Raw genomic sequence first — 17860 nt, 5'->3', positions numbered from 1 at the left:
CCAATTTCTCCAATTTAGAGATAAGGATGCGGCATGAGATCATGTCAGACATTGCACAAGTCAAGGTAGAGAACATCAGTTGCACTTTGTCCACTAGTGCCATCACTCCGTCATAGCAGGCCACCACCAGACTAGTCAGGCACAATCTACCTTCGATGAAGTTGTTCTGGCTGCCTCAGATCACCTCCTTGTCTCACATGTGCCTTCTAGGACAATCTGCTCCATGATCTTCCCAGGTTCAGAGGTGAGGCTCACCAGTCTGTAGTTCCCTGGGTTTTCCTTTCTCCCTTTCTTGAAAATGGGAATGCAGTTTCCCTTTTCCCAGTCACTGGGGGACTTTACCTGACAGCCATGTTTTTTCAAATATGATGGAGAGTGGCTCAGCAACCACATCAACCAGTTCCTTCAGAATCCTGGGAAGCATGTCATTGGGCCCCATAGACTTGTACACATTCAGTTTCATTGTGCAGGTTCAGACTTCATCTTCTCTTAGAATAAGAGGGATTTTGCTCCTCCAACCCTCACTGAGAGGTTCAGGGATGAGAGAGGCATGGAAAGCCTGACTGCCAGTGAAGACTAACGCAGACAGGCAAAGACTGAGAAACACAGAACCTTAGCATGAGCACTTTTTATGTTTATGAAAGACTAGAAATGAAAGTGATGTAACTGGAAATAGGAGGAAAAACACCATCGTTACCATCAGGTTTATATTGAATCCGTGTGTAAGCCATGTTTCAGCTTTAAAGTGCAGGGCCTGTCAATGGTATCTGCCTTACCTCTTGCACGTACTTAAAAAATAAAAAAGAAAAGAATGGAAAAAAGGAAATTTGCAGCTGACACATCCAGAGAAAGCACTAAAGAAAACCGTGGTAAGGGCATTGTAAGAATGGAAGATGATAAACATTATTAACTGAAGACAAGAGTTTTTAATTTGTAATTACTGAGAGTTCTTCTGCCTCCTCCAATTTTCCTACTATTGTAGCTATGAAATGCACTTTGGGACTTCTCTACATTTTGCATTCTTTTTTGCTATTCCTGCTGTTTCTATTAAACTCGTCTGTGATTTCTGTCAGCTGGCCTGAATCTCAGCTGTAAATGCATCTTCCTTTCATTACTGTTTCATTTCTCCTACTGGCTCTGCTGTATAACTGAAAATACTAATTTGACATGAATGGATGCCAAAAATACTTCACATGGCTAAAGGGTCTTTTAAGTATAACAGGGAATTCTCATGGAAATATACCTCCAATAAAACAACCATTGTTGTGGGGTTTTTTTAGGCTGTCATGTTCTATCATGTAAATGTACAAGACAGTTACAAAAATACTTTTATTTACTTAAAAATGTAACTGAGATCTTTGGACCCAGAAGAGAAACAGTACAAATCCATAAGCATTTAATAACGCAACCACTCATAAGGAAGTTTGCAGAGGGCTTGATATGTGTCTGTGCTTTGAAGCCTTTATGATGAATTAACAGATATTGTTAACTCATTTTGTTTAAGAAATCATTAGCAACCATGTGCAATTAGTAAGTCTTAAATCTTATGAGGCTACTAGCTTTCTAGTTGGGTGGGAAAGCTGAAGTTACATTCTCCTACAGCATGCTCTCGAATACGATTACACAAGTGAAGTGAGGAATAATGATAGTGATAGAGACAGTTATCAGGACTACTTGGGAACATGAACTTATTTAAACAGTGTGCTTGCAGTATAATTTTATAGATATAAAATCATAAAATTATGCAGGACTAAGACTGCAAGTCATTTAATAAGAGAAACTATCCAGAAAGAGAGTAATAGTGGAAAGGATTTAAGGTCTAAGGTAGAAAGTCACATGTAAATTCAAAATGTTCTATAAAACCATGTATTACCTTTTGATAGGTAAGCAGTAGGTTAGGAAGAAAAGTGGGTTAAGATACTTCTTAAAATGGCAATGAGAAGACTTCCTGGCTTTATGTGCATACATCTCGTACTTCAGTTTCAAAAAGGATGCTCTTGGAAAAGGAACAATGGGTCCTTGCCACTTGTTTTCAGAACCAAGAGCTGGAAAAACACTTTACAGTGATTCTTAACAAGCTCAATGTATTTATTTTATCTGAGTGTGAAGATATGACTCAAATACAGCATGCAAGTAACTTAATAAAGGAACTTTTGGAGGTGAAAGATTCTTTAAACTGTTAGGGAGAATGGCCTAACAGAAATATAAAACAAGATAAATATGCAACTATGTGGCATAGGTTAATTTATTAGTTAATCATTAAAACAATGCTCTTATTGATGGGACTGTTGTACAGACATGATCTAATATGTGTATGTCTTACAGAAAGCTTACTGCACCTTAGTTAGAAATTCTGGGCTTGAGAATGAAGATTACCCAGTTGCAGTGATTGCTGGTCAAACTAAATGAACATGACAATTCCCTCTCACATCTATGAAATGAATGAATGAAAGTTCAGAACCTGATGCAGGCTGCTATGAGACTAAAGCAGCAGCGTGTTAGAACTCCACAGAACTCTTGGTACAAAGTAGAGTCTGAGAGAAATGAATATTTTCCTGCCATAAAACTGCCCTCAAATGCTCAGAAAGACAGCCCTGGTGTCTGAATTTAGGTGCTACTATTAATACATGCATATCCTGTACAGTTCTAAATACTCTCAGAAATATTAACTCATGAGAATAGAATGATCTTTGATATTCAATTAAATATACAAAACAATACTGTCAAAGGAGAATTAATGTGACACGTTCTATTCAGTTTCTTTCTTTTTTAACCCCCTTTAGCCTTTATGAGTAGGTGATGAATACTTGATAAAAAAAAAAAGAAAGTAATACTTCGGGAGAAAACTCTAGAAATTTTAATCCAGTGACATTTCTGTGCATAGATACTGACAGTTCTAAGGAAGAAAAGAATCCATGTATGTGACTGCTTTGTTATTTATATAAGACCGTTCCAGGTAAAAAGGTTTCTAAACAAGGCAGGATGAAAGTTGGTAATCACAGTGTAATAGAAGGTATATTTCAGCACAAAGTTTTGGGCAGCAGGAAATTAATGAATGTTGTTCTAGGGGACAACTAAAGCTGGTAACAAGAGACAAGGAGAAGTCTGCAGTACTCAACAACTGTTTTGCCTCTGTCTTCTCTGATAACTGATAACCCAGCCCTCAAACATGTGATTTGGAAGGAAGGGACCGGAGAAGTGCTGTCCCCCACTGTAAGCAAAGATCGGGTTCCTGACCACCTGAGGAACCTCAACATCCACAAGTCTGTGGGTCCCGATGTGATCCCATAGTCCTGAGGGAACTGGCTGATGTAGTTGCCAAGCCACTCTCAACAATATTTGAAAAGTTGTGGCAATCAGGTGAAGACTGTGGTGACTGGAAAAAAGGAAACTTCACATCCATTTTTACAAAAGATCCAGAGGTAGGCCATATAAATGATCTAAGGGATGGAACACATCCTATGAGGACAGGCTGAAAGAGCTGGGGCTGTTCAGCCTGGTGAAGAGAAGGCTCTGATACTGACCTTTCAGTATCTAAAGGTGACCTACCAGAGGGAAGGGAACAGACTCTTTAGCAGGATTTGTGGAGACAGGACAAGGAAAAACAGCTTCAAGCAAAGAGGGTAGATTTAGGTTGGATATAAGAAAATATGTCTTTCACAGTGAAAGTGGTAAGGCACTGGAACAGGTTGCCCAGAGATGTGGTGGATGCCCCATCCCTGGAGACTTTCCAAGCCAGACTGGACAAAGCTCTGGGCAACATGATCTAGCTCTGGAGGCCCCTGTTCATTGCAGGGCAGTTGGAATAGATGACTTTTCCAACTCAGAAGATTCTATAATTCCGTGATTTTATTATCACTCTGGAGTGGGAGCAAGTAGAGGCTGCAGGAGACTAGTTTAAGAGTAGGGAAACCATACACAAGTGCAAATATATCTAATAATGAAATCAAAACCAAGCATGTCATGACCATCAGGAAGGTTGAAGGAATATAATCTCTCACTGATGTTAGAAATGATACTCTTGCTCCCTCAATTTCTTTCTTCTCAACTATATTGCTTCTCCTGGGTATGTTCAGTTAGTCACATGAGATGATAGAAAAGAAAGGGACAGGACTGGAGGTAAAGAGAATACAGACAGTAGGCTGTGAGATAATGAGTCTCTAGTATGTCTTTGGCATCTTGGAAAACTTGACCATTAGAAGATGTCACTGAGGAAGTTTTCTGAGGAATGGAGCACTTAGGGTAGAAGAATTCAGAGTGTTCTTCTAAAATCACATTTTCTGTATGTGTACTGATTCCTTTGCAAATTGTAAGGGCTACTGGACTTTTTAAGTTGGCTGTATTAATTCCTTTGTCTATATTTAAATTCACATAGATGGGGCTTAAGTTAATCAAGAATAGATAGATTTCAGTGTTGCAGTTGCTGGGATCATATGAAGCCCCTGAAAAGCAGGGCTGTTCATTCAGACACTATGTTTGAATTCTTACATTGGTTTACTTGAGCCCAGACCAGGAGACTTAGAAGTAAAAAGGTCTTCTGATTCAATATTAAATGTGGAGGAACACATGGGAGCTGAACAAAAAGAACGTTATTCAACCTCTTCATAAATTCAGAAACTCTTTTTCTTTGCTTAATATTGTCTTCATTTTTTTTCTAAATGGGTTTTCTGGCTTCTAAATATAATCTTGTAGCCATTAATTAATATTATAAAACAGCATCTTCCAAGCAATAGTTTACCATTCATTAATACACTGTCTTGTCCTGAAGACACACAAGAGGAAAATCTCAATGCATATTTAATGTCTAGTCTCTTATGTATATTTATATTTCTCTCTCCCTTGGCCTCTATGCTTATGCTATTTGAACTTAAAGTAGTTCTGAATTCCTTTCAAAACTGAAAATAACCTCCTTGTTCTTTTAGAAATTCACATAGAAATAGATAAAGATGGGGCAAATTACACGTTCAAATGGCATGCTAGTTTATGGATTAGTGGATTCTAATGGAATAGAAAGGGCAAGACAAAAGTAGTATCAGCAGTGTAAAAGATTTGCATTCAAATCTCCTGGGCCCGCATGAGGCTCTTCCCTCCTGAACATATCCTTTCTCTCTCTGAGCACCCAGCAAGTCTGCTGTTTGCTAGAAATAAACTTATTTTGAAACAGCTGATGTTTAAGTTTTCACTGCATTTATAACCTCTGTAGCAAAAGAGTAAGCACAGATATTGTCCACATTGCTTCTCCCCTCAGTACTGGTATGTCTTTCAGAAAGCACAACCTGTTTCAGGAGACCTTGGATTTTGTGCTGACCGACTCATCTGTATTTTGAATCAGCTCAAAGTGACTACTTTGTTTAGGTTAAATTTCATCAGATTTGTATTTAAAAGACAGCAAGGACCTTTCTGACATGTATGTGAAAACACCTAGTGGACTTCTTTCTGTCATGACATGGATAGACTTTGCTTTTTCTCTCCTATGCTACTCTTCAAGGAGCTGGAGCTCATAGCACAGATTTTATGGCATAAGATTTACCATAAACAATGCCAACGCTCTACTGAAAGTTCTCGCTAAATTTTCTTATTTTTTTTAAACATGGCCTAAGGGAGCCCTAGGGTCAGCAAGAATTGTGATCCTGGCACACTTGTAACCTTAGCTACAGCGCTAGCTTGTGAGACACAAGAGAAAAGAACATTCCTGCACAGATGTTAGAATCAGGAAAGGTAGAGTTTTGATACCTCAATTCCCATGATAGTCTGAGTCATATGTCATTTGTCATCAGTAAAAGAAAAGGATAATTTTTAAAAATTGTATGATACTTAACATCTTAGATCTAAATTGAGCTTCTCTCATATCTCTTCTGCAAAGAACACCTTATAGATCAGGCTTGCTTTGGTACAAAATACTCAGGAAGTTGTTGAATGGAAAAAAAATGCTGACTGAGCAGTAATATACTTATTATTCACATCAAAAATTTATACTTACAGGTTATTAGTTTGTTTCTGATGAGGGTTCATCATCAGTTCCTTCTTAATCCATTGGACCACAATGAAGACAAGCTTTAGAACTGATTCTTTTGTACACCCTGTGCAATTCTGCTCACTTTTGAGTTCCTTATTTGAATTGCATTCTTTATACTAAAAAACTATTAGTACATCAATTTGATATCTATATCAAAGGGAAATGGCTTCAAGCTCAGGGAGAACAGATTTAGTTTAGATATGAGGGAAAAGTCTTTTACAGTGAGAGTGGTGAGGTACTGGAAGAGGTTGCCCAGTGATGTGGTTGATGCCCCATCTATGGAGACTTTCAAGGTCCTTACCCTGGGCAACCTAATCCAGCTGTGGACGTCCCTCTTCATTACAAGGGAGTGGGACTAGAGAGCCCTCAGAGGTCCCTTCCTACTCTAGGGATTCTATGATTCTATATTTATTAATCCCTTCTGTGATTTATTCACAACTTGAGTAGGTAAATGATAGTTAAAATACTTATGTTGTTTTAAGAAAAAACCTATTTTTTAAACTAATTAAATTATCCCTTCCTTCATTTAGTGATTTAATTAATTGCACAACAAAAATTGTTGTTCCTTCTGTTTTGATATTATTTAATTTTGATTAAAAAAAAAATTAAAAAAAAATAATTGAAAAGTGGATAGATATCCATTCTTGGGAAGTAAAGGACAAATCCTTTCTCCTTTGAAAGACACACACACACAAACACACACAAAAGTATCCTTCCAGGTAAGTATTTATCTACGTATTCACAGGAATGTTTTTCTTGTTTATGTGCTCCCAGAGACAAAACCTAAAATATGCTAAATCATAGCCCAGTATAAAACATTTTGTAGTTAATGTCAGTAAATTTTCTGACTAACTATATTCTACATCATTTACTGGTAGCTGTTTATTTTGAACTAAAGCTAAAGAGAGATCTTTGTTACAGCTCATTAGAAATTCAGCATAGATGTTGTGGTACTTTAATTTCCTCACTAATTGCAGAAACAAGCCAGTAAAAGGCAGTTGAGGAAACTTTATATAGATAAAGTATTTCACAGAACAAGATGGCACAAAAGATTACCTGCAGTTCCTTAATGCGGCTTGGCTCTTACTATGGAAAAAAATCCCATTTAAAATATATTTTTTTTAAGTTAAAAAAAAAAATATATATATATATATATAAACAAAAAGAGGATACTCTCCCTCTGAAGACTGGTAGAGGAACATGAACTTAGGCTGTACAATCTATTACCAAATCTCTGACACCCAGAGAAGCTCTCCCAGACAAGTATGGCAATAATTTCAGTGTTGCTGCTTTGTTGTTTGGTGTAAATGCTGGTGCAATCTGTGAACATTTCTGGCTTCCATTTTGTACTTTCTGTTCACTTCCAGGGATAGTGACCTGGAAACCATAATGGAATGTCCCACAGGAAAACATCAAATAGCCTATCTAAACTTTAAATATTTGATAATTTTGCTAGAGTAGTTGCACTAATTGTCTCTTTTCAGTAGATAAGGCTAAAACTACTTATTTTGTCTTTTTGGTTACCTAAAGTATGTTGCTGTTTTCCAGTTTTGAATGAATTCAGGGCAAATTGTGCATTTCATGAACTCACATTACTAATTCTACCTTGTCCACAGAGAACCAGAGGTATGTTTCCTAGCTACAGTTTCGCAAAGTGATGTTTTGACAGGCAGTTTGATTCTTCCTAGTGGTACTTCCACAGAAGTCACAGATTGCCTTCTTTCTGAAAAGCTAAGGGCTCAATCTTCTTGTGCAAGAAAAACCACAAATGCAAAAAGCGTATGCAAAAACCAATCCAAGTTTCAAAATATGCAAAACACTTAGGAATATGTCATGCCACCTCAGGAAGAACAATGATTTGGCTTCAGCTCTGCAGACAGAGAGAAATAGAGAAAAAATTCTTTGGAGAACAATAAGAAGACAATGAGGCTTTTCTTTAGCTGCTAATGTCTGGCATAGGTGGGCTTACTGCTAGGCACTAGTAAAGATGGTAAATATTAATTTGTGGCAGGTGAAAATCTGTACCAGATTCTGTTTTCCCTGTGCTTGGGCTTTCACTTGGACACAGCAGGACCCTTTTTTTCCCCTCAGCCTCCTCCACCCCATCCTACCAGGCACCACATCACTCCTCCTTTTGTCCTCCTCTGTTTCCTTCCACAGTCCCAATCACCTTAGCTGACCTCATTAAGAGCCAGATCAGGGTCTTAAAATCCTTTCCTCAGCTCTGCCATTCACATTTGGAGTTGCAAGGGAGGCATAAGACAACTCCACACAGACCTCAGCAGCAGCACAGGGGAGACAACTGGCTTGTAACTTTTCAATTACACCGTATTTCAGGGCTGCATGCACCTACCCATGGCAAGAGGACTGGAACTAGGAGATCTTTAACATCCTTTCCAGCCCAAGCCATTCTATGATTCTGTGATTCCTTAATTCTATGATTCTATGATTTTGTTTACAGATTTCTTTTAAGAGTATTTTTTTCAGTGATTTTTCAAGGTAATCTGATTTTTTTCAGTGACCAGTGTGCAGCATATTTTCCTAACGCTTTTCTTCTTATAAAAAAGGCCTTGTAAATTATAATGTTTGGTAGTCATTTTCCACGGTCTTGTTACCTCACTGAGAGAAAACAAGATTATAGAGATGTACAATGTAGCTTTACAAAAGTTCCTCTTGTGGGTTTCAAACAAATGGTTGTGAAGTTGCCTGCTTTTAGCTCTCCTCCAAATGCACTTTGTGTTCCACCTACTCTGTCAAAGCATGGTTTATGTCTAAAAAGAAGGAATGATGAGGAATAAATGGCAAGAGAAAACAACAGTAGAGGAACAGAAATATTCAGAAAAAAATAGTGTGAGAATGTAGTTTGAAGAAAAAAATAGCATAATTGTATCTTAAATGGATTAATTAAGGTAAGCTAACACTAATGTGGACTTAAGATACATGTAAAGCAAAATGAAGTCTTACTTCAATAATGCTTTTAATTATGCTTAATTTTAGTTTGGAATATGTTTAGTAAAGACAATAAAAATGTGTTCTATTTGGTTTATATTATCTAATAAGTAGAATCCTTCTTCATCCATTCCAGTGACCTTATGAATGCCTTGCTCATTTTCTATCTGAAAAGCCAAGAGGCGTGTTCACATGTTCCACTTGTTTCTGTGGCTTACAGACTTAAGATTGACTGCTATATAAATTTTCATCATGATCCTCAAGAATGCATTTCAGAGACTCTGTCTCTCTTCTTCTCTGAGCAGGACACCATTTTTAAAGTTACATTACTTAATTCTGTAGGTAGCTCAGTTATTTCATGCTGTAGTTTCTCAGAGGAATACAATCTCACTCTAGTGATATATGTTGCAATGGTCAAATCGCAGTTTTGCCACACTTCTCTCTGACAGAGCTGTGCCTTCTCCAGCTGCAGGGAGTTACCTCTAGATACCCATTTCCTTTTTCTCTCATACAGTAGCATTCAGCATAAGAAAACATTTAGCTGATACACTTCAATTATCATATATATTCTTATGTGCTTTTCAGAACAGTGCCTCTCCCTCCAGCCACACAACTCAAAACACTGCACTTCTCTTCCAGTAAATTCTTAGTTCTACAACAATATCTTCCTATATATTCATTTCCTGTCGAGAATTAACTAGGACATGCAGAACAGGATGAGCCTAATAAGAAGTGGAAACTTTTTCTCCAAATGAGAGAATCCTGTCAGCAATAGAAATTATTATTAACAATAGAATGGATGATAACACTACTGAAGAGGATTAAACTCAATCCATGTTGAAAAAGACTTTTTCCTGAACTGGCTGCAAATACACAGTCTGTGTCTTTGTAGTCTAATTATGGCTTGTTAAAAAATAAACAATGGTTAAATTAATTTATTCTAGTTATGTTCTATTTTACAGAACTATGCAATGAGAGCCTGCATAACAGCAGAGCTAGATTGCGGCTGCAGAAGATAGCACTTGTGTGCCTATTGTTCCAGCTTTTTCTGATAGTAATCAAGATATTCTGAAGCAGTAGGAAAGACGAATCAGCAAAGAGAGTACTATGACTGAAATCTAGTAAATTTCTTTAAAAGCGAGTCATAGTAGTTGTATTTACCACATCTTCCTATATATTTGCAATTTTTTTTACAGTCACCTGTAATTATTATGACCGTTTTTTACCTGCAAGCAAGAGAAGGAAACTCATTAAACCAACTGTCAGGAACAGTGAAGTCAGTTAGGCACAAAGTCCCCCTTTAGTCATTCCAAACACACTTTTATTACTACAGGTTAAGTAAAACAGTTTCAGATAGCAGTAGGATTTTAGGGTTGACTTCGACCTCTTTCAGCAGATTGTATATTGTTCATCCAGTTATTGACAAACAGGCAATTTTATAAACACCAACGGAAGAGAAGAAATTTAATGGAATATAACAATAGATAAGTAGCTAACCTCTGGGTGTGGCACACAGGACTTAGCTTTCTCCTGACTCAATATTTGGAAAGGGATTTTAACTAGAAGCTTTCCTTCCTTTTGATTTTATTTCTTTGGTATCATTCTAAGCACATTGGACCAAGTCTGTAGGTCATTTTCAAATAGTAGTTGTACAGTGACTGTTACGTGAAGTTTTGTGTGTTACTTGATCTACAAAAAGATTCTATATTACCTTTAACACAGATACCTAAACATCAGAGGTCATGATCAAGTAGATGTTTTTTGCCCCAGCTTTAATTGCTCTGAGTGAGGGGGAGACAAAATAAAGTTCCCTTGACTTAACTGTGAGAAAGCAAAGAAAGAAGTTATTTCTCAGTAGCTAATTCTATAACAATGAAAAGTACATGCATATTTCTTTAGATGATGAGTGGCTCTGTCGTTTCTGTCTTCTTTGGGATCCTCTGAACTGTAAGGCACTAAACATCTACACTTCTAATTTCTCTATGAATGTTTTTGGACTAAATTGAGAAAAATAGAGACATAGAACAAAGACCTTCCAATCTGTTCATGGAAAAGTTCTTGAGAGATACTTTTAAACTTTGCAATGGCCCCAAACAGGTCAGAATTCCCCTTGTAAGTTACTGTCATTGATCTCACACCAACAAAAATGTGTTATTTCTAGTCTCAACTATTAAAATTACAAAGGGAGATCCTTGTGGGGAAAAAAAAGAAAAAAAAAAAGAAAGAAAAAAAAAGTTGGAGAAGAAAAACATTAATAGGATTTTGTTTGACAAAGTCTTTGAATACAAGTTCTTGTGTCAACAAATGTGAACTACATTTATAGCCCTGTTGGAGATTATACCAGTTCAGCGGCCAAAGGTATCAATCTTAACCACAACAAAGTTACTTATTAATCAAAATGCAAACCTGTACATGATAATACTTCATTACTTTCTCAATAACACAGCAGCAGCCAGCAATCTAAAAACCTCATTCTGACATAGCAATGACTGACACCATTAACTAACCTCCAATTCCTTTATTTTCTCTTCAACTAATAAAGATAAACCGGATTAACAAAAGTAGCTATGGTTACGATCACAAATACAGTCATATGAGGATATCTGGTAATGAACCGTGTCAGTTCTGAAGTCAACTTGTTCGCATATTTTTAACTATTCTCTCCGTTCCAACACTGCATCGGCTAATACTTTACTGGTTGCTCTCAAGGAAATGTCATCACAATGCTAGAGATACTGCAAATACAAAAGAGTTATTCAGCAGAGGTGAATACAAACAGTCAGGGGCAGTCCTTCCTTAGAGTGTTTGCAGGTGATGGCCTTCTAATACAGGTACAGAAATGAAAGTACTCTGAAAGTTCTACACAACAAACACCAAACCTTTTTTGTTGCCCTAACGAGTTTATGAAACAATGTGGACAACCAAAACAACTGACTCACAAACAAGAGACTGATGTCTTCCTGAATAAAACTACAGGTAACTGTTATAAGCGCCTGTTATCAATTTGAAACAAAACAAAACATGAAAAACACGAACCCACTTCCACCAGAAAGCCATGGTGATAGACAAAAAAACTTGCATGCAAAGCTAGGAATGCAAAGGAGATATTACATAAGCTACCATTAACCATACTAGTGAGCTTTTCACTCACTGCTGTTATTTCCTTGAAATTTGTACTTCCCTTTCATTCAAAGACAGAGCTGAAACTTTTGGTTGGTGACATGCTCATATGTGCTATATAATGAAGATGAAGACTTTTGACTATCTGGGTCTACTAACAACAATTGTTTTTCAAATTACTTCAAGCTTACATTATTTTTTTGTTTCGTTTTCAATCCATGCATCAATAAAACTACAAGCTGCAACAAAATGAATGTTAAAAAAAAAACAACATTTTTTAAATTTTAAATTTCTTAGGACAATCTTGCTCATTCACATGAAATAATACACTAAAGTTTTGAAATTAACAAAATACTTGAAAAGACAGTGTCTGCCTACAGAGAAATTGTCTTGCATGCTATTGCCAGAAAGGCTCAATTTCCTCACCAACTGAAGCACTTCCATCTATCAAGCCAAACCTTCTGAGTGTCCTGCTGCCAGTGACAAAGTTGACTTAGCGAAAAAAGAAGATGCAAATACTTAAAACCATGACAGCAGAACAGCAGGGAAAGTGTTCAAGTCTGTATCCAGCATGGGGAGGTGTAGTCAATTGCCTAACTTCTTACTTCTCACTTTCTAAAATCAAATGTATGAATTTTTCATTTGCACTCTCATACGTGCAGTGAGGATAATATGGTAACTAAAGAGTTCCAGTCCAGGCTGTAACTGAGTAACAGGCAAAGAAGAAAAAGTAAGTTTGCTCAGAAAATACAGAATTCTTGTCAGATGGGAAGCAGGATAAACAATATGTTTACTTTAACAATGCAATTGTTCATTACTAAAGAGAGTGTAATTACAACATTAAACAGACAGCGTTTTGGGCTCTTTTCTCCTGTTTCAGGACACAATACATTTGTACCGCATTAATGTCTGAGACAGTGAATTAGACACACTGAAAACAAGTGGTTTCACTGCTCCCACAGACTGTAGCCAAGTTCCTTCCCTTCTCACTGCTGAAAGTTTATCCTCTAATAAATAATTCCCAAGACATCTTGCAATAGGAAGCATTCATGAATGAATGCATTAATAAATGTTTCCTATTGCAGGGCTCCCTGGGAATTCTTGTAATACTTGCAAGGAGTTTACAGACCTTCATTAGTTACATTAAAAAAAAGGAAATTTGCTACTTCTGAACATAGTGTGTTCATTTTGCCCTGTTTCAAAACATCACAGCAGACAACTAAATGCTGGCATGAAGCAAAGCCAATGACCCGTTATGTACTTACCATGTACCACATGCTTGGCCACTTGGGATCATTGAAATAAGTGGATTGGGTACCTCCAGGTTTATAATCCCTCTTTATCCTTCTTTTAACCACCTGCTGTTGTATCCACTCCACCTGCCAACCAGGAAAACATTTGGTAAGTGTTAGGGTTCCATGGAGATTATCAAGAAATGTGTGAAATCTTGGGAAGTTTCCCATTACCATACTCAAAGACATATTTCATGCTAAAGAGTTCATTTTGGCAGTGGAAATGCGCAGCTCACCTTGGCATATGGTTCACTAGAGAATAAGTCCAATTTTGTTAGTGCTACAAATCTCTCTGAACAACTACTTAAATCTCCTTCTAGAAGGATTCCATTTGCGACTACCTTTTGAATGCTATTATGATTTTTTTTCATTATTAAAATTGAACTTCTTTTCAAACTTATAAAACTATTATAAAGTGTAACAGTAGATCACAAGAAAAAATAAACTATACTTCTGACAGGCTCTTGTTTTGTTTTAAGTCTGTTTCTTAAAACAAAAGCTTTCAGTAAGATATTAAAATATTTTGCTTAACCAATATCTGTTTGGAGTGAATAATACAAAATCAAAACATATTTTCAGTAGAGTAACTCTGTGTCAAGATTCTCTCTGCCAGGTACTCCAGAACGTAATTTTGTGCAAAGTACTAGTACAGGTAGAAATAGACAGGTATTGAGCAAAAGGTCAAACTATAACAACCAGAAGAGCTTGAAACATCAAAGACAAGGGTTAAACACATAGTTCTTAAAATCAGATTACTTTCTGTCAGCTACTTCTTCACAGATTCACAATACACTCAGAGTGATACTGAAAGGGACATCAGCCTCAGAGCAGACAGGACTGCAGGCATTTTGGCATTAGCTAGTCTAAATGGGAGCTAGTTTCTATGAATGTAAATACCATAACTATACACATACAATAAAGCAATTATACTTACATGCATCTATCTCACTTAAAGTTCATATTTTTTGCTGAATTGTTTCATGGGTTATAACTATAAAAATTCAATTCACCTCTTCCCAAGCAAGACAGCCATTTCCTCTTAGCAGCCAACATGTTACCTTTTATTTCTGCTGTTCATGAATATCTAAGTATGCACACATACATACATATGTATGTTTACTTTCCGCTTACATATTTCACTTTGTCACTTGTCAGAGACAGCACTGACTTTTTTTCCGTGGCAGGATAATTTCTATCATATCATGAGGTCCTTAGCAAGACAGGTCCATTGATATCAACGGAAATTCTGCTCGAGATTTACCCCACCTCTACCTTTACCATCACTACCATATTGTTTTCATGTTTCCTTTAGAAAGTAGAATTGCGTTTTTCCCTTTCTTAAGAATCAACTCTTCAGGATTAAGAGTATTCTACTAGCAAAGAAACTGTCTGGTTTAAGAATACAAGAGTATAAGGTGATGTTCATGCAGAAATCCATTTCTCTGTTCTTCCATTAACCACTGTAAATACTTTTCAACTTCAGAGAAAATTGAGGTATTGGATAGAGTGCCTTTTCCTCATGATTACTCTGCTCCTCTTCCAGACCAAGCCACTACCCATCTCGGTGGACATTCTCTTGATGACCTGACAGCTGGCTGTCCCCTTCAGATCTTAGGAGATAAAGAGATCCATGCACAGAAGTGGACACTCAGCCTTTTGTATGCAATGCAGTGGACTCTGGAGGCCTGTGAGCTGTAGAGTTTATCTGGCCATAGGCTAAAACAGGGAGAGCCAAAAGACTGAAGTGGCTGTTTTAAAGTGTAATCAGCATCCCTCTTAAATGGATCTCTCCTCCATGAAGAATGCCGATTTATAACTGACATTTAATGAATCCTATCTCCTTGTTGCCTCCTGCCAATATATGGTTTCTTTTCAGACCCTCACAACAGCTTTCTTTTTTTTCTTCAAAGTTTATTTCATTGCAAGTAGTCCAGCATGCCCATCACACCTGAAGCCAGATGAAAGACATATATATCACTTGATTGCTGGCTCAGTAGCTGCCTGGATTGCCTTAAAACATGGACCACAATTCTTTTATTTCTAGTATTTAGCAACTGATAACAAAAAATACTCAACCTGTCTGAATAATCAAATATGATTTTCAGTTCTTATACAGTTCCACCTTCTAAACTTTACAATGAGATTCAGCTGCTCATGTTAGAAATGTTTTCAACTGCAGGAGAGTCCCAAGGCTTCTGTGCCATGGAAGTATTTACTGACACCTTGACTCAGCATTTAGCTGAAGGAATTAGTCAGGCAAGCATGCTATCCTGTCACAGAAGGTTACAGAAAAAAAGTTGTTTAAGTCAGATTTCAAAGCAATACAGGCTAAGTGTACTCAGAGCACACTGTAACATGTATGGTTATTCAGTATGAAAAATCATTTCTACTCAGGTCTGCAGGGCAGACTGGTCAACCAGCAAAATGACCTGAGGATATGACACAGATATGAAAAGGTCCACAAAGAAAAAACAGGCAGCAGAACAAGATCAAACTTTCTACCACTGCTAACTGACTTAGACGCATGAACACTAACGGAAGAAGGTAGCAGTTACCAACACTACTACCACTTGTAAGTCAGAGAAATGAGGCATTTAAATTGGCATCAGGACACCCCTGCATCAGGGCTCCTCTAAGAAGTACCAGTAGTAAATGTGAGAACTGAGGAAAACATTTTCTTTTGTAAACAGAACCAGAGAATTGTAAACTATTATAGGAGACAGTGCAATACACACAACTTAATGCCATTTCTATAAAGAAGAATGAGAGGGGCTTTCTTCACAAGACAAACAGTAAAACTCTTTAGCAGTCACTGTGAAAATACCTTTTCTCCATTTATTTACTCCCTATTCAGCTGCAAATGTCTACTGATTGTTAAAAAGATATACAGTAGGAGCATCAAAGTGCTTGCTGAGGGTGAACATCCACACACTTATGCCTTAAAAAAAAAAAAACAAAAAAAAAAACAAACAAAAAAAACCACCCTAGCAATTAATTCATTCTCTCTCTTCTCCTGTTATGCCAAATGACATTACTAAGAACACTTATCAGTCAGCCCTTTAGTTTAAGTAGTCACAGATGCTGTCTTTGTGCCATTTCGCTTAATGTGAACAGTAACACAGTAACAGGACAAATAAACAATTCTGTATATGCATATAGATAAATATTTCTGTGCATGCATGTATTCGTATTGGAGCTTGTATCATCTGATTTGATACACAATATGCAAGCAAGAATAGTTGATTTTAGTGATGTACGGATAGATATGTACCACCTTTTGACAAAAAACACAAAGTGGCTGTTGTACAGATAATGTGTTTGTGACAGAGGGTGCCCACAATACATGCTGGATGTTGCCTATAATTCCTGCTCCCTCAGCTCCCAGAAAAGTTAGAGAAAACATATGAAAGAATAATGCTGCAGAAGGGCTGTACAGCCCTGTAACTCTTCCCATAGGCCTAATGACAATTTCATGTACATATAAAATTACTATAAATAAAACAGCTGTTTGGTCTCATGCAAATACAGATTTATGCAACTGGAATGTTTGCATGAGAACACATATGGGAAGATAGCAGAGGCAGCTTTGTAATCACAGTGCACAATGTGCACCAGGAGGACTCACCTTGAGCCCTGCAGATATCCAATTAAACAGAAGGGGTAGAGGGAGTCAAAATGACCATGAAGATACAGTGACTGTGTACTGTCTTGAGGGAGACAGTGCAGGATGCTAGCCAGAGTAAATCTAAGAAACACAGAAGGCTTGATCACAGTCCTGGATTTAGCCCCATCTGCAAGATTTTCATCCCACAGCTTCAGTCAGGATCTGCTTAGTAATTGTTTTTATACTGAGGATGCACTGATACACCCACCTAGGATATAATTTAAAACATTCCAGGAAACCCACTTCCTCATTTGAGAAGTCAGTGCATAAAGCTTATTTTACAGAAAATATCACTGCTATAGAAATAGAACACTTCACTGAACCCTAAGGCTGGCTTATTTTCTTTAAAAACTGAAGAGAAAAACCTGCCAGTAGTCTTCAGTCTAAGTTACACTGTACAATTACTGGGTTATATCAATGAAGACTAGGTCAAGACTCAGCAGTTATTTTAGTATTTCCTTTGAGTATTTCATGTGTTTTCGTGCACGTGTCACTGTCAAATGCTTGGTGTATTTTGGATTTGTTTGATTCTGTATGCAAAGAGCTAATTTGTATGAAAAATATTTTCTTTTGAGAAGTGTCTACACTTCCTAAACTACAGGCCTTAAAGGAAAATCTCTGAAGTAATTGATTATACAGATTCGCATCTCTTGCCAAAAGGAGACTCTATGCGAACAATGAGGTGCATTCTAACATTTCCATAAAGTCACACTTGCTGAGGGGGAACAGTGCACATTTTCCCATTGACTTCAGCTTTGAAAGTTCCATTTCCTGAATGTCTAGAAATGAAAGCCAAGGCAGATTGGAGATCAAACCATT

General features: G+C 37.1%; 1 protein-coding gene across 2 annotated transcripts in view; it reads right to left on the bottom strand.

Moving 5' to 3' along the window:
* PCSK5 (proprotein convertase subtilisin/kexin type 5) overlaps window positions 1-17860 on the bottom strand; it is a 245172-nt gene that overhangs the window by 185339 nt on the left and 41973 nt on the right. For both annotated transcript variants that reach the window (XM_015849157.2, XM_015849159.2), the window contains exon 3: window positions 13351-13464. In XM_015849157.2, coding sequence (XP_015704643.1) covers window positions 13351-13464 — 114 coding nt within the window. The remainder of the gene's footprint in view (window positions 1-13350; window positions 13465-17860) is intronic.

Source organism: Coturnix japonica, chromosome Z (genome assembly GCF_001577835.2).
Source record: "Coturnix japonica isolate 7356 chromosome Z, Coturnix japonica 2.1, whole genome shotgun sequence".
Taxonomy (NCBI): domain Eukaryota; kingdom Metazoa; phylum Chordata; class Aves; order Galliformes; family Phasianidae; genus Coturnix; species Coturnix japonica.
The sequence above is the reverse complement of the archived record's forward strand: the minus strand, read 5'-3'. Positions and strand labels throughout refer to the sequence as shown.